General features: G+C 49.4%; 1 protein-coding gene across 1 annotated transcript; it reads left to right on the top strand.

Moving 5' to 3' along the window:
- The first annotated feature begins 1,002 nt into the window (after positions 1-1,002).
- LOC137148593 (membrane-spanning 4-domains subfamily A member 15-like) lies at positions 1,003-8,847 on the top strand. Its single transcript, XM_067541478.1, has 6 exons — positions 1,003-1,128; positions 2,693-2,812; positions 4,315-4,371; positions 4,927-5,058; positions 6,227-6,337; positions 6,692-8,847. Exons 1-6 carry the CDS (start codon positions 1,039-1,041, stop codon positions 6,806-6,808), a joined length of 627 nt encoding a protein of 208 aa, XP_067397579.1. The 5' UTR covers positions 1,003-1,038; the 3' UTR covers positions 6,809-8,847.
- The last annotated feature ends 8,607 nt before the right edge of the window (positions 8,848-17,454 follow it).

Genomic DNA, 17,454 nt, shown 5'->3' with positions numbered 1-17,454 from the left:
GGGTGTAGCAGTGTGCTCAGGGTTAGGGTAGAGTTTAAGTCAGGGCCAGGTTGTCAGAGAGCTCTCTCTGCTGCAGCATTACAGGGGTATTCTGGGGGCTGGATTTTAGTGGCCAGTAAGTGGCCTGTTGCTCTTACACTCTGGCTAGTCCTCCCTCCCTCCCCCAACCAGTCACCACCAGCAGCTGGGCCCCTTGCCCACTCCCTTGAAGGAGATATGGCCAAATATACTGAGCAAGGGAGTCACCTGATGAAATTAATGGCCGTGGCACTTTGAAGAAAGAAAAGGATACAGTCCCTTTGCCTGTGGGACTCAGGGCCACGGGAGGCCATTGTGTGCTACAGCTGGCTTTTTTCCTTTGGTGATTTTTTTTTTTAATATGATTGTCCAAAGCCATTTGTAGGGATTTAAAGGCTGTGCTCCAATCTAACGCTTCAGGGAGCCAGGGGGCCATCCATGGAGGGTGTGAGGGCTGTGTCTGAAGACATTTCCCTGGGATAGCCCCAGCAGACCTGCTAGACCAGCAGACCTGATAGCCCCAGCAGACCTGCTAAATACCAGTTCCTACCCTTCTCCATCGCGGCTTCTCACCCAGGTACCCTGTCGCTGGGCCGTGGCGCGGTGGCCCCCCCTGCAGCTCAACCCCGCTCCCCCGCTGTCACTTCCAGGCTCCTGAGAATTCCTCCATAATCAGGGCTGGAGCTAGGGCTTGTGAATGAATCCCCCCCACCACCCCGCCGCACTCCCGCGCCCCCTTCCCACGCCTCCCCCTCCCCGCCCTCGCGGTGTGCGCGCGTCCTTCCAGCCTTTCTGGCTCTGTGAGCGCATCCTCCGCAGCAGCCAATGGGATCGCCCCGGCGCCTGCCCCTCGAACAGCGCTGGGTGCTCAGGCTGGCCAGCCAGGCCGGCGCTCGCTCGTGGTCCAGGCTCAGCCAGGCGGGGACTGCGGGGGGCAGGGAAGGGGGGGGGGCTGATGCATGTTAGGGTCCAGCCGTCGGGGACCCCGCAGGGCTGGGAGCGAACACCCCGGTGGCGTCCATGCCAGGGGAGGGGACCATACGGCTGGGGAGACGGGCTGTGATGTACACGGCGGAGACGATTCCCAAGGGGAAGAACCGAGTGATGGGGGTGAGTGTGGCTGGGGGCGGGGGGGTTCCCTGGGAAAAGGGGGATGCTGGGACTGGCACGGCCTGAGCCTCCTCCCGATGCCGGGGAGAAGTGGGGCGCCTCGCCTCCTGGCCTGTGTTATGGGGATTGCCAGACTAGAGGGTCATAGGGCTCCCTCCTGGGCTGGAAATCAAGACCCCCCCCCCGGAGCTGCCCCCCGGAGGGGGGCCTGCCCGGGCTGCTCTCCCTTGAGAAGCACATGTGTGGCAAGGTGACCCCCACACGAGGGTGCCCAGAGGTCCCGATTTTATAGGGACGGTCCCGATATTCGGGGCTTTGTTTTATATAGGCACAGATTACCCTGAACCCCCTGTCCTGACTTTTCACACTTGCTATCTGCTCATCCTGCCTGCGCTCGGAGAAGGAGGGGGGGGGGGGCGAGCAAACCTGATTCTCCAGCTGGTGGAGAGGGTGGGGGGGGGGGAGTCAGGCAGACCTGGGCTGACACCTGTTCCAGCTGGTCCCAGGGGCTGCCAGCCATGAGATTGGCAGCAGGCCCGGGTGCCTGTGTCAGAGGCAGCAACAGGGGTGCTGGTCAGCGTCCCAGCACCAGCACGGCTATGGGGGGAAGGCTCCAGGGACTGCCCACCTGAGGACACTCTGCTTTGCCTTGGCTTCCACATCCAGCCCTCCTCTGTCACTCCCTTGGGAGGGGAGAGGCTGACAACCCCACTAACACCCTCCTCCTCCCCGGGCCTGTTCTCTCCTGCCAGGAGCCCCACAGAGCCGAGCCAGTGAGACAAAGCACAGCTCCCATATGTGGCAGAAATTCGTAGGCCCATTATCTTGCTGGCAGAGGCTGAGGAGTCTGCAGAGCCCAGGGTCTGGGTCCTAGCTAGGGGTTTACAGAGCTCTGCTTTGGGGCAGTGGAGAGCACCTTTTGCAGGGATCCCCTCTGGCTGGGTAAGGAGCAGCCCCCAAAGGGAAGGGTTCCAGCCATACCTGGAGGGGGAAATGCTGGGGGGACACGGAGATGGACAGGACCCCCCCACAATCCCAGAATATGGCAGAAGGAGAAGGAATCTGGCCCTTGCACTGTGCTGCCATGATGCTCGTCCCAAACGCCGCTGAGAACGTTAGAACTCATTACATAGCAATTCCAAGCTTCCCCCTTCTCTTTTTCTCCCCCGGCTCTGGCCTAGGGGCCTGAGCTCTGCGGGGCTGGGAGCCAGCCACTCCTGAGTGCTAAACCAAGCTTGGCTGGGTAGAAATGCTGCAGCAGATCACTTCGCTGCTCAATTGCTCTATCTTTCGAACAGGGGAGGGTTAGCTGAAGTTTGGTGTTATTGACGCCTGCTTGGGTCGACAGTGGGGTTTGAATCCTCGACCTTCAGAACTAAAACACAGCAGTTAGGCAGTGAGCAGCTCTAACAGAACCCTCAACTGCTGAGTGACTGCATCTACTGCATGCTGCATTTGGATAGTGCTTTTGAAATGCAGAGCTGCTGGACACACCTCTGTAAAGTCAGCAGCGTGCTGGCCGGGGTGAACGTGACCCGGGTTATTGCTGTGATCATTCTCTCAGACCATCCAGATCATGACGGGATTCATGCACATCGGCTTTGGGATTGTCCTGACAACCATCACCAACGTTTACACCTCTGTCTTTGTGATTGGAGAGATCCCGTTCCTGGGAGGAGTGTCAGTGAGTAGCATAAATGGAACTGAATGAATTCAGGCTGGGCTGGCTTCCCATGACCATCCCGTGTTCTCCCCTCTCTACCTACCTAGGACTGGCTTTGTATGACTGTCCAATGGCCTAGCCAGAAGGGATTGCCTCTTATCCTGCTTGCCTTAGCAGGGAGGAGGGTTCCGTGCTCCTGCCTCGTTTCCATCAGAGACAGATCCCTTGGGGGGACCAGAATTTATCCCAAAGTGTAAAGAGACCCACAGCTTAATAAGATGAGGCTGTGAAAAAGGCTAATGAAATCCTAATGCAGCCCTAGGATGCATCCAGTGAGGTATTTCCAGTAGAGACAGGGAAGTTTTAGTACATGGCACTGGTGAGACCTCATCTGGAATACTGTGTGCAGTACTGGTGTCCCATGTTTAAGAAACATTAATTCAAACTGGAACAGGTGCAGAGAAGGGCTACTAGGATGATCCACAGAATGGAAAACCTGCTTTATGAGAGGAGACTCAAAGAGCTTGGCTTGTTTAGCCTAACCAAAAGAAGGTTGGGGGGAGATATGATTGCTCCCTATAAATACATCAGAGGAATAAATACCAGGGAGGGAGAGGAATTATTTAAGTCCACCACCAATGTGGACACAAGAACTAATGGATATAAACTGGCCATCAGGAAGTTTAGACTTGAAATTAGACACAAGTTTCTAACCATCAGAGTAGTGAAGTTCTGGAATAGCCTTCCAAGGGGACCAGTGGGGGCAAAAAACCGAGCTGGCTTCAAAACTGAGCTTGATAAATTTATGGAGGGGATGATGTGATGGGACAGCCTAGTCTGGCAATTTACTGATCTTTGACTACTGGTGGTAGATATGCCAATGGCCTGTGAAGGGACGTTTGATGAGGTGGGTTCTGAGTTATTACAGAGAATTCTTTCTTGGGTGTCTGGCTGGTGAGTCTTGCCCACATGCTCAGGGTTTAACTGATTGCCATATTTGGCGTTGGAAAGGAATTTTCCCCCAGGGCAGATTGGCAAAGGCTCCGGGGGTTTTTCACCTTCCTCTGTAGCATGGGACACGGCTCACTTGCTGGTGGGTTCTCTGTACCTTAAAGTCTTTAAACCATGATTTGAGGACTTTAATAACTCAGTCATAGGTCAGGAGTCTATTACAGGAGTGGGTGGGTGAGGTTCTGTGGCCTGCGTTGTGCAGGAGGTCAGACTAGATGATCATATTTGTCCCTCTTACCTTAGAGTCTATGAGTCTGAGACAATAATTACATGCCAAACTGTATTACACTCTTCTGCCACCGGGCTGTGCTGTGTGTGACATACCTTGCTTAAGCTCACAGCAGCCATTCCTGACAGTGCATTAAAGGATCTTATGGTGTACCCATCTGGTGTGTATAACGAAGCTGTGCAGCCAAGCCATATCCGGTACAGACGCCAGACGGGCTAGTAGCAGCCCTGCAACCAGCCGTGTACAAGATGTACCTGATGATCATTTCCCCTCCCTTACACAGTTCATCATTTCCGGATGCCTCTCTATCGGAGCCGAGAAGAGCCCAACCGAGTGCGCGGTGAGTCCTGAGTCCACGGGGATCCTACCGCAACATGCTGACTGGGGTTCTGACCACAAAATCAGTCCAAAGTCTGATTTCCCTGGGCTACTTCCTACTGCAGTCTGGTCGAGGGATCCTGTAGTCCAAGGTTCTTCTATTTCATCTGGGTATTCAATGGCCAGCAATCCAGGGATTGCTCCTTTTTGTTCTTGACCTCCTGTGGGGACAGGGTGCTCCTTGACTCCACAACAGAGTCAAGTGCTTGTAGCAATTGGGGGACATTTGTCTCCTTCTCTGGCTCAGGCTCAACTAAGCTTGAAGCCCCGCCTCTTATACTTCCTTTCCCTTCCCTTAACTTCCAGCAGGTGGGCTGGGCCTGTCCTGGCTCCACCCGCCAGGGAGTAGAGAATGGCTCCTCCCCCTCTGGCTCAGTGGAAGGCTACTCCATCTCACTACAAGCCAGGAGACACAGATCCATGGTTTCAGATTAAAGGCTTGGTTCAAGATTCCAGCTGATTATTTATTTCAGTCACACCTAGCAATATCTCTTCCCCCTCTGTGTGTATCTTCCAGGTGAAAGGAAGCCAGACCATGAATATCATCAGTGCCATCTTTGCATTATTTGGCATAGTGGCTTTTATAATAGACCTGAACATAAATGGGCTGTACCACTCCAACTATGACTACTACAACTACCTAGTGATGGTAAGCAACTGTCGAGATCCCACCGGCAACCTCCTATTCACAGATTATTGATTTAGAATGAACAACTTGGAGAGATTTGGTGCTGCCCTAAGGGGGATGGAGAGAGAAGAGGATCTGTCCTTCTGTGTAGCTATGGTGACAGGGGCAAGGTGCTCAGATGCTAAGGCAATGAACATGGCACAAGTTACAATTACTTATTAGAGCTGGTTGGCATTTTGTGGGTGACCCCCTTTTTAGACAAACAAAAAATGCTGTTTTTGTCAAAATCAAAATGTTTAAAAAGGTGCCAGTGGTGACAATGTTTTGTTTCCGGGTGGGGGGAGGGTTTGAAAATGTTGAAATGTCCCATTTCAGCATGTACAGAAGGGAACATTTTGAGATGACTATTTCAAAACAAACTTCATTGTTTTATATATATATATATATTTATTTTAAAGAAAAAAGTATAGAAAGGTCAAAATTGGAATGAAATTGCTTTGTTGAGTCAAGACCCTAAACCAGTGGCTCTCAGCCAGGGGTACGCATACCCCTGTGGTATACAGAGGTCTTCCAGGGGGTACATCAACTCATTTAGATATTTGCCTAGTTTTACAACAGGCTAAGTAAAAAGCATTAGCAAAGTCAGTACAAACTAAAATTTCAAACAGATGATGACTTGTTTATACTGCTCTGTATAATATACACAGAAATAAGCACAATATTTATATTCCAATTGATTTATTTTATAATTATATAGTAAAAATGAGAAAGTGAGCCATTTTTCAGTAATAGTGTGCTGTGAGACTTTTGTATTTTTATATCTGATTTTGTAAGCAAGTAGTTTTTAAGTGAGATGAAACTTGGGGGATACGCAAGACAAATCAGACTGCTGAAAGGGGTACAGTAGTCTGGAAAGGTTGAGAACCACTGGTCTAAACTACACTCCCTGAATCTTCACACAGCACCAGTAAAACGTCCTAGTCCCTGCCCCATCATGCACTGGGCAAGGGTTTTATGCCTTGGATTTCCTTGGAGAAAGGACGGGGCTTCCTCTTTGTTAGCTCTGAAGTCTAAGTCAAGAATCTGAAGGAGATGTGCCCAGGGTATTACAGGTGCTAAATAATATGGATTGAGGGTTAGAGAGACAAGGTGAATGGCTATGCTGTTGTGGTTTTCTGTCCTCGAGCAGGCCGGGAACGGGATCTCCATCGTGCTGCTGATCTTCACCATCCTGGAGTTCTGCATTGCAGTCGCCACCGCACTCTTCTGGTGCCGAGCAACCCGCATCAACTCCAATGAGGTGAGCATTTCGATCCCCTGAGGATGTTGGTCAGCGCTGTGCCTGGAAAGCATGGCGAGAGGTTTGCTACCATTTAACCCCATCCCTGTTTAGCAGAACAGATGTCAGGGAGGCCCTAGTATGGCTTAGATAACATGGGCGTGGTGACCGATATGACTCAGATGATAGCAGGATGGTGGCAGTGGGTGTGGCAGTTATAAAGAACCAGATAATGCTGGTGAACTGGACGTGGTCCAGTGGAATCATTGGAGAGATGCCCGTGGACCCTCAATGGGCACTGGCTCAGTTCCTCAGAGAGAGCATTTAGATGATGATGATGATGGTGCCGGTGGTGCTGATTTCCCTGTTTTCCAGACCATGCTGATTGTGCCCAACACCATCAGGCCAGACCTCATGGTGCCCACTGCAGAATTGCCACGTCCACCAACTTACAGTGATGTGATCTATGATCCAAAGGACCAGACCGAGTAGGGGGCCCAAGAAAGCACCTGAGGAGAAGTTGCCCCACGAGCAGAAGCAGCAGCTCTTCCTTCTCGAGGAGTAAATTCTGGCCCCCTGCCTGCATGACAGATTTCCTTCAGTTACTGCCCACGTTCTTGCCATCCCCAGTCTCTGCCTTGAGTTCCAAGGAATCTTCTTCCGGGACAGGCTCAGTCCTGTGTGTTGCCCAGAGATGAGACTTTAAAGCATGCTCCCCGGTCTGCTCTACCTTGGGCCAAGAGGTGACATCTAGCCCCCACTCACTGTAGGCTGCCTGGGGAATCGGCCAATGAATCTGTCAGAGGCAGCACATCCGGTGTGCATGAGGGCACCCCAGGCAGAGTGATGTGAGAGCAGGCAGGGGGCCAGAGTGAAACACGGGGCAGGAGCACCTCCAGATGAACATTTGACAATCACCCGTGTATCCAGCTGTGCTCTCCTCGGCCCCCATTCCACCCTGCAGCAGCGCAGAACCCAGCCCAGGAACAGGGAGGGGCAGCTCAGACTGCTGATCCTGATCTAGTTAAAACAGCCCTGAGGGACGCTGTAACATTCACCTGGCTGCTCTTGGCCCCCATGGCCCTTGTGGCCACTGGGGAATAGCCAGCATGCAGGATTGCCCTGGCCACATACCCTGGCAAGTCCTGATGCAGGGGTCTGCTGCACTGGAGAAACTGGCAGGGTGTCACTGCTTTGCACAGCTTTGGAACACCATGGCCAGTACCCAGTGGTTGCAAAGCGATTAAGGCTCCTCTTCTTCTCTCCATCACTGCATTTGGCCCCAGGCATCGACCCAGCCAGGCCCTCACTGAGGGTGGGGGAAGGGCACAGGCTTTGGACCCTCCAGATCATTGATGCTAATCCAGCCGCAGGTCAGCAGTGACTGGAAAGTGTTGGCGTCTGGCAGCCTGGGGTCCCAGGCAAAAAGAGGCCTAGTTCTTGGTAGGTCAGGCAGCCATGTAACAAAAATCCTGCTATGATGGGCTTCAACTCATATGACACGCCACCCCTAGGGGTTGGCAGCTGCTGAGCAAGGCAAAGGATAAGGGGATCCTGGCCCTCATGAGAACATTCCCCATCTCTCAGTTCCTCCACAGCTAGAAGACTGGAGAGCCTTCTATAGGCCGAGGGGGCATGGCCTCCCAGGCAAAGATGGCTGCCCCAAGAAGGAAGCCATCGGTTTCTAACCAGTCTTCCTAGCCTCCTGGTGTAGCCAGACCCCAAACTGACGGGAGTGGCTTTTTTTCTCCCCTCTAGTGTGACTGAGTTATTTTTCTCTAATTGCTTATTGGCTTCTTTTGAGAAGAACCTTATAGGGGAAGGGAGAGTGCGGTGAGGTGGTGGATTCTTCCACGGGCTTCTATCGACCTCGTATGTATCAAGTCATTTAAGAGCAATCATGGGAAATTTCTTCCGGCTATAAAAAGCCTATCTGGAAATCAGGGATCCTTAGCCTGTGGTGACCTTTCTAGCAGTCACCGTTCGGACACGTCTACATTGCAATACGAGACCCTCAGCATTGCCGCGGCTGACCCCAGGTCAGCCAACGAGAGCTTGGGGGGCTCAGGCTGCAGGGCAGCGTAGGTGTTCAGATTTGGGCTGGAGCCCAGGCTTTGAGAACTCACAACTCCATCCTCCTGGACTCCATCAGAAGCCTGAACTTCTACTCATAGGCGGTGGGTATAATAGGCTTGTGGCGGTTAAGTCTCCTCAAAGAGCCACCGCCAGAAGCTTCCACTCCACCCCAGGCCACACCTCTACTCAGCCTCCTCCCCCAAAGCTCCCCCTCCCACCGCTTACGCCTTTTTTCCCTCTCTCCCAAGCGGCGCAAGCTCTGAGACTTAGTGCAGGGGGTTTTCATTGCAGTGTAGACAGACCCTTGTAATTGTATGTTTGGTAACTTATAGGAACATTTAAGATATATTGAGACCTGCCTAAATGTCCTGCATCTGGCTCAATCTTTTTATGTGTTGTATTTCTGGTTGGTTTTATTTTATTTTTTAAATAAACCACCTGTTTAAAACTTTAAATCCTGATCTCTGGGTATTTTGTGCCATCTCGGAGCAAGATACACCCTTGTAGCCAGTCTCTGAGAGATTAGAGCTGGGTGAATAATGGATTTTTCTGTTTGTGGGCAATTTCTAAAAGTTGACAAATCAAATTTGTTTGGGGTGAAACCAAAAACATAAAAGGTCAAGTTTTCAGCAAATCACAGTTTTAAAAAAAATTGTGTTGAACAGAATGTTTTGTTTTGACAAAAGTGAAACATTTCATTTAGATTTTGACCATTTTTAGATGTTTTAGATTTTTTTTTAAACAAAATGAAAGGAAAGTTTTAAATGAAAACTTGGTTCAAGCCAAAACATTGAAAGGTTACATTTAGAAAACATCAAAACTATTTGATTTTTTCCAGGGATTTGGGAAGCGGGATTCCCTGAAATGAACAATTTGGCAAAACTGACATGAACTCACGAAGTATTTTGGTGTCACCATATCTGCATTTGTCACCAAAAAATAGTTTAGTGTGGAAAGTTTCACCTGTCTCTAGCCGAGCCAAGGATTGAATGGCTCAAAGAAAGCCAACACTCCTTTCACCTCTGGAATTTATCATTATTTCTATGACTATAAATCCAGTGCCAGTACTGATTGGCCCAAGCAAGTGGTGGTCCTTGGTATCACCTGCCTTTGGAAATAGCTACTCTCTAGGATGTTGCAGTCTGAAATCCAGCTGCGTCAGCCTTTCTGGGCCATGTCTCACAGGAACCAGCCCCACGGCTTTGTCCGTCCTGGGTGCATGACCCAAGGACAACAGAGAAACTTCTCCAAGGTGAGCATTGGGGGTAAGTTTTGTAAGAACAGTCTATCCAATGAGATGATGGTGTTTGTGACGGTGCACCTGGCCTTTTAGGGCTCCCTACAGGAGGCCCCACATTCCTACTACACCCCGCCCAGGAAGCAGCAAAGTAGGAGAAATGGCGCAGCGAAGGAGCTCCTGCCAGTCTCTCTGGAGCAGCCATCTTGGAAACCACAGAGATCTGGTCGTCCAAGGGCTAGTGACAGCCAGTCAGCGCCCAGCTGGCTCAGATAAAAGGAGCTGCAAGTCCTTAGCAGGGCAGTCCCTGGCTGGGAGCAGAGGAGCAGGGAACTGTGCTCTCTGGCCACAGGAGCCTGAAGATTAGCCAGGGTTTATCTGTGGCTACACTTGCTTAGCTGGGGTAGCAGGGAGAGAGGGACATGACCCTGGGCCCTGAGCTAAGGGTGAAGATAAAGGGGCCAGATGGGAAGAGGCCCAGGGAAGTATAGGGTGACCACTCGTCCTGAATTGGGCAGGACAGTTGTGAAATGTCCCAGTCCCGGTCCCAGGCTCATTGACTCTGGGATAGCATTTGTCCCAGATTTCCTGCAGCGCTGCTGTGACCCGTCCGTGCTTAGGGTAGACCACCTGAAAATGCCAAGCTCAGGGCAGGCTGTAAAAGGAGAGCAGATTCTCCCAGCACTGGTGGGTGACACTGAAGTCAGACTTCCCAACCAGCCACAAACAGTGCTTCTGATTCCCCACACTGGTTATCAAGAAGCTAAAACAAAATACACACAGCCCCCTTTACTGCATTCCAGTCTCTGGCTCCCAATCAGCCACTAAGTCCAGTAAAGAAATAAGCTATTTAAAACTCTCTGCTCTTTACCAAAAAGGTTCTCCTGACCCCAAAGGGTCAGCCACAATACCAGATCAATATAAGTTTGGATCTTACCCAAAACACCACACTGCCAGCCAATCCTTTAGTAACTAAAACTAAAGGTTTATTATAAAAGGAAAGAACCAAACCATAAGAGAAATGTTAAAGGATTAAAGCAATCAGATACATACAAATGGTTTTAAAGTCCCTATATATCAGGTTTCCAGTAGAATTGTGGAGTTTGCAGGCTTGTACAGTCCCTCTGGTGTACATCCAGTACCTGGATGGGTCTCAGTACTTTGATTCACAGCTTCAGTTGCAGATGAGTTGATGCAGAGGTAGGTGAAAACTAAAGAAAAGACAAAATGGATGTGGTGCAGCTGCCTTTTATGTCCCTTGCTGCTTGTGGAAATTTACGGAAATAAGATGGAGTTCAGGGTCACATGAGTAAGTCCTGGTGACTCATAAGGTGTAGCCCCTGGGTTCTTTCCCTGGGTTTATTGTACCTTAGAGTTCCCTTAATGATACATATATATCAAACAGATCCATAACTTCCAATACACATATGACACATGCACACAAACAATATCATCATACTTAGTAAACTATAACCTTTCTAACGGTACCTCATATGGCCTATCTCACATGAATTATTGTAATTTTGACATATTGATGTTACATAATAAATGGTCTCCCTACTCCAGCCAGCATCATAGCTGCTGCATGCTGGCTTGGGGCAGCACCAGCCTCTTCCCAAGAAGGGGGAGTGGGGGGAACCTTAGTCTTCCCTCACCCACAAGGCCCTGTCCCCTGGCCAGGCCGGAAGCCAGAGCCAGGCCCTGGTAAGAGCCACCCTGGGAGCGCAGGCCGCTGTGAGGAGCCACGGACCCTCCACCTGCCCTGGGTGGTGCTGCTTTCAGGCACCCCAGCACCCCACCCAGGGTTAGGACAAGCCTAACCTAAATCCCAAGAATGGGACAGGACTTGTTTGGAAGCCTGAGTGAAGGGCTGAATTTAAAGGGCCCAGATCCAGGGCTGAAGACTTTAGTGAGGGCAGACACACTGTTTATTTACCGGACTCTTTGCCACCCCAGAAGGGGTTCATTTTAACTGGGTGACCTGGCCGAAGAGCCGGGCCACTGAAGTCCCACTGAGTGAGATCGACAACCTACAGGGGCACCAGGAACGGAGAAAGGACTGCAATAATGCACCCAGCCACAAAGAGAGTAAAAGACACTCAAAGGATGAGAGTCCCCCTGACAGCATGAAAAACGAGTTCAAGGATATATCAGAAGGCGGGTTGCTATATATAGAGACAAAGGCGCAGCTGCTCAGCTGATGTAAATAGCTGCAGCTCCTTGACTTCAAAGGAGATATGCCCATTTCCACTGGCTGAGGATCTGGCCTTTTTGCTGCTCTCACTCAGTATGAAGAAGAGGAATCCTAGACGCTCTGGACTCTGGTAAATTCCCATGGGGACCTCTGCTGATCCAGGGGCTAATGCACCAGACAGCCAGGAGCAATCAGAAGAGCAGATCTGTACAATAAACCCACAGAATGCATAGTGTGTATTATCAGCCGAGCAGCAAGTCAGAATTGGAAAGAGAATGGTACGGTTATGTAAGCGACTGGATATAGGGCAACATATGTATACTGTGATAGTAAACAACTTTAGTGTTGGTGTGATTAAATCACTGACTTTACAGCTGCTAGACAGACAGGTGTCGCTTTCCAGCGTGGAGAGTTCAGGACTCAAGTACCTGGGATTCCTCCTCACAGAATAAGAAACTCCTCAGGGCATGTCTAGCTTTTAGTAGGCCTAATACCTAGTATGATTAGATCTCAAAGCACTTTACCAAGGAGGGCAGTATCATTATCCCCATTTTACAGATGGGGAAACTGAGGTACAGTGAGGGGAAGTGACGTGCCAAGGTTGCCCAGCAGGCCAGAGCTGGGAAAAGAAGGTAGGTTTTCTGAAGTCTCAGTCTAATGCTCTAACCACTAGGCCACAACCAAGATTTTCAAAACTGCCTACTGATTTTGGCCCCCCCCTTGAGATAATCTTTAAAGGGGCATGGCTTAACAAAGAAGTCTTTGGTGAGCTTAAACACAAAAAAGAAGCTTACAAGAACTAGAAGCTTGGTCAGATGACTAGGAAGGATTATAAAAATACTGCTCGAACGTGCAGGAATGAAATCAGGAAGGCCAAAGCGCAATTGGAGTTGCAGCTAGGGACGTGAAAGGGAACAAGACGGGTTTCTACAGGTATGTTACCAACAAGAGGAAGAATAGGGAAAGTGTGGGCCCCTTACAGAATGGGGGAGGTAACCTAGTGACAGAGGATGTGGAGAAAGCTGAGGTACTCAATGCCTTTTTTGCCTCTGTCTTCACAGAAAAGGTTAGCTCCCAGACTACTGCACTGGGCAGCACAGAGTGGGAAGGAGGTGAACATCCCTCAGTGCTGAAGAAACAGGTTCAGGACAATTTAGAAAGCTTGGACATACACAAGTCCATGGGACCAGATGCAATGCATCCAAGGGTGCTGAGAGAGTTTGGCTGATGTGATTTCAGAGCCATTGTTTATTATCTTTGAAAGCTCATGGTGATTGGGGGAGGTCCCTGATGATTGGAAAAAGGCAAATATAGTGCCCATCTTCAAGAAAGGGAAGAAAGAGGATCCAGGGAACTACAGACCGGTCAGCCTCACCTCAATTCCTGGAAAAATCATGGAACAGGTCCTCAAGGAATCCATTTTAAGATACTTGGAAGAGAGGAGGGTGATCAGGAACAGTCAACACGGATTCACTAAGGGCAAGTCATGCCTGACCAACCTGATTGCCTTCTATGAAGAGGTGACTGGCTCTGTGGATGTGGGGAAAGCGGTGGACGTGATATACCTTGACTTTAGCAAAGCTTTTGATACGGTCTCCCACAGTATTCTTGCCAGCAAGTTAAAGAAGTATGGGTTGGATGAATGGACTATAAAATGGATAGAGAACTGACTAGATCATCGGGCTCAATGGGTAATGATCAATGGCTCCGTGTCTAGCTGGCAGCCGGTCACAAGCGGAGTGCCCCAGGGGTCAGTGCTGGGACCGGTTTTGTTCAACATCTTCATTAATGATCTGGAGGATGGGGTAGATTGCACCCTCAGCAAGTTTGCAGATGACACAAAGCTAGGGGGAGTGGTAGATACCCTGGAAGGTAGGGATAGGGTACAGAGTGACCTAGACAAATTGGAGAATTGGGCCAAAAGAAATCTGATAAGGTTCAACAAGGACAAGTGCAGAGTCCTGCACTTAGGACGGAAGAATCCCATGCACAGCTACAGACTGGAGTAGGCAGCAGTTCTGCAGAAAAAGACCTGGGCATTACAGTGGATGAGAAGCTGAATATGCGTCAGCAGTGTGCCCTGGTTGCCAAGAAGGCTAATAGCATATTGGGCTGCATTAGTAGGAGCATTGCCAGCAGATTGAGAGAAGTGATTATTCCTCTCTATTCAGCATTGGTGAGGCCGCATTTGGAGTATTGTGTCCAGTTTTGGGCCCTGCACTACAAAAAGATGTGGACAAGTTGTAGAGAGTCCAGCGGAGGGCAACAAAAATGATTAGGGGGCTGGAGCACAAGACTTATGACGAGAGGCTGAGGGAACTAGGCTTGTTTAGTCTGCAAAAGAAGAATGAGGGGGATTTGATAGCAGCCTTTAACTACCTGAAAGCGTGTTCCAGGGAGGATGAAGCTAGGCTGTTCTCAATGGTAGTAGATAACAGAACAAGGAGCGATGGTCTCAAGTTACAGTGGGGGCGGTCTAGGTTGGATGTTAGGAAAAGGTTTTTCACTAGGAGGGTGATGAAGCACTGGAATGGGTTACCTAGAGAGGTGGTGGAATCTCCATCTTTAGAGGTTTTTAAACTGCGGCTTGACAATGCCCTGGCTGGGATGATTTAGCTGAGGTTAGTCCTGCTTTGAGCAGGGGTTGGACTAGATACCTCCTGAGGTCACTTCCAACTCTAATATTTGATGATTCTATGATTTTCAAAGGGTGAGTGCTCGGCCCTTTGTGAAAGCCAGGCCCCTTTAAGAGGTTTCCATTTGGATGCCAAAACATGGGTGGTCACTTTTGAACATCTTAATCTCAAAAGAGGGACAAGGGGCATAAGGGAATATCTTTTATTGGACCAACGTCTGTTGGAGAGAGAGACAAACTTCTGAACCACACAGAGCTCTTCTTCAGGTCTCGTCAAGGTACCTCCAGCATCACAGATAAATGCAAGATGGAACAGATTGTTAGCATAAATAGTTAGCACATATTGCAAGGGACCATTCACGGTAAAGTGGCCTTTTAACACCTCTGCAGTCATAAATCCAGCGTCTCTGTTCTTCCATGATTGTCAGCATCGAGCAGAGCTGCAAATTTAAGCTCTCAGGCTCATTTTTTGAAGGCGTTGTGCAGGTTTCCTTTCAGGGTGAGGACTGATAGATCAATTATAGGCTACGTCTACACTACAGATTACTTCTATATAATTTATGTTGTTTAGGGGTGTGAATAATCCACACCCCTGAGCGACATAAATTATACTGACCTAAGCACCGGTGTAGACAGTGCTACGTCAGCAAGAGAGCTTCTCCCACCTGTGATGCTGTATAAAAATGGCTAGTAACACTAATAAGTCACTATTGTTACAAAGTTGCAATAAACCTTATTTGCTAAATGTGATTATCCTGTTGATATGCAAGTATCATCTTTGTAGCTGACGTTATGAATATTGGCTATGCTTTGGTATCTCAAACATGTGTTGTATGCCTGGGTGACCCCCCATGCCCAGATAGATTTACATCAGGACTAGGCAGCTATGTGTTGATGGCCCACTCTCACAATGGGCCATTGAAGACACTCATCCCGCCCAGTAGACCTTTCTGATAGATGCCTCAGATAGTGAGGAGCCAATGGCCGCCCCTGTGATTCAGCAAACCACGTGAGGACACGTGACCTCATACTCCATTTTTTTTACTAGTAACTTTCAATGCTCACGTGGCCCTGGATTCCATCTTGAGCCAGTATCTTTCCATGCACCTGGCCTGGACTATAAAATGCAAGCTGTGCCATGATTGCTTTGCCTCATTCCTGCTCCAATTCTCTGGACTATGGATTTACAACCAAAGGAGTATTTTGAATTTGAGACTTAAGGACCTTCCAATCTTTTGGAAGTTACCAGAGAGACTTTTGCAAACCAGCAGTCTATTCCGTCACGGCTGTAAACCTGATTTATGGACACTGAAGATCATGTGTGTGTGTATAGGATTCCTAACCAGTCAATCACACGCTTCTTTTCTTTTATTAATACAATCTTTAGTTAGTTTATGAAGGGTTGCCTGACAGCGTCATATTTGGGTAAGATCTGAGATCCGTAGTGACTTGGGGGTAAGTGCCTGATCCTTTGGGATTAGTAGAACCTCCTATATGGTGAATTGGATTTTCAGTAACCTCTCACTATATTAACCCTATTTGTCTGAATGGGAGCCAAGGGCTGGAAAGCCTAAAGGAGACTGTGTGTGGCTTCTGGTTAATCGGTGTGGTGCTGCAGAAATTCTTTTGTCACTGGTTTGGTTAATCTAATTATAGAATAAGCCACCAGTTTTGGGAGATTGTCTGCCCTGTTTCTTGCAGTCTGCCCTGAGGGTAGCGTTCTCAGTGTGCCCATTCCAAGCACCCAGTCCCACCATCGACATAGCTACCGCCTCCGGTGGAAGCAGGAATTATTAAGCCGATGGGAGAGTGCCCCCATTGGCTTAGAGTGTCTTCACCAGAAGCGCTACAGCGGCACCGATGCAGCTGAGCAGCCCTAAACGATGTCATGGGGACAGAGCCTAGCGTGATCGTTTTGTGAAAAGTGCTCACCCCCGGGTGAGGGGGATTTTTCGACTCTGAAATGTGACTGTGGAACAATGACACCTCCTTAAGCAGCAGAGCTGCTCCCTGGTTTTATTCAGAGGCAGTTGCTGACTTTAGGGACAGAAATAGGTTTTTTTACTGCTATCAACCTGAGTGCTGCATGGCCAGCACAGCTACAGGGCGGCTGTGAGATGGATTCTGTTCTGGCTCCCGCATCATCAGCAGGTGCTTGACTAAGTCCCTGTTGCAGGGCGTGTCTTCACTTCACTGCACTGTCTTCACATTCTGTCTTCACTTACCGTGGTGCCACACCCCTGAGGGCAGGGAGGGGGCACAAGTATATCGGAGAGAAGAATTGAAGCCCCTGGGGCTGTGGAGGTGTAAATAACAGGAAAGATTGGCCCTGAGCATCTATTACTGGCAAAGAAGATGCAGAAGCACAGTTTCACTGTCAGCTGCCAAGATCAGCTCGGTCATCATGGGGTCATCACTAGGATTTGAACGTGGAGCCTTTAGCATTACAGCACCTGCCTCTACTTGAGCTAAAGGAATGTATGTATCCGTGAAGTGGGAAAAGTAATAGGCCGCGAGCTATGGAGTAGAGACTAGTAATACACTTCACCAAGGTGTTATGTAATCCACCCCCACGCAGTGAATCACACAAGCCATCACATGTAACAGAAGGCCCATCCAGCAGCAGGAAGGCTTGAACTTGCAACCTTTGGATCATAAAAGCTAGAACCTTGACTGCCTGAAGTGAAAGACTTGACTAGAGACTCGCCTCTTCGAGAGATCTATACCCCTGCCGCCAATGGAGGGGGACAAGGCACCACACTGAGGGCACGGGTTATTCAGTTACATTATTCAACATCTTTGGCTCATGAAGCAGAGACTCCCGAGTTACAACATTCAGCCCCAGTGAGTGTTTCAGAGCCTGAATGCATCTGCCTCTGGCTCTGTGTTGATATAGTCCTGGGGTCATCACTACCCCAGGTAAATATATCCATTGATCACACTCTACTTCGGTGGTTGTCAACCAGGAGTACACATATCCCTGGGGTACGCAGATG

Source organism: Emydura macquarii, unplaced genomic scaffold (assembly GCF_026122565.2).
Source record: "Emydura macquarii macquarii isolate MOO-44397 ecotype Brisbane River unplaced genomic scaffold, CSIRO-AGI_Emac_v2 contig_670, whole genome shotgun sequence".
In the NCBI taxonomy this organism is placed as follows: Eukaryota; Metazoa; Chordata; order Testudines; family Chelidae; genus Emydura; species Emydura macquarii.
This window is presented reverse-complemented; position numbering and strand designations above follow the sequence as displayed.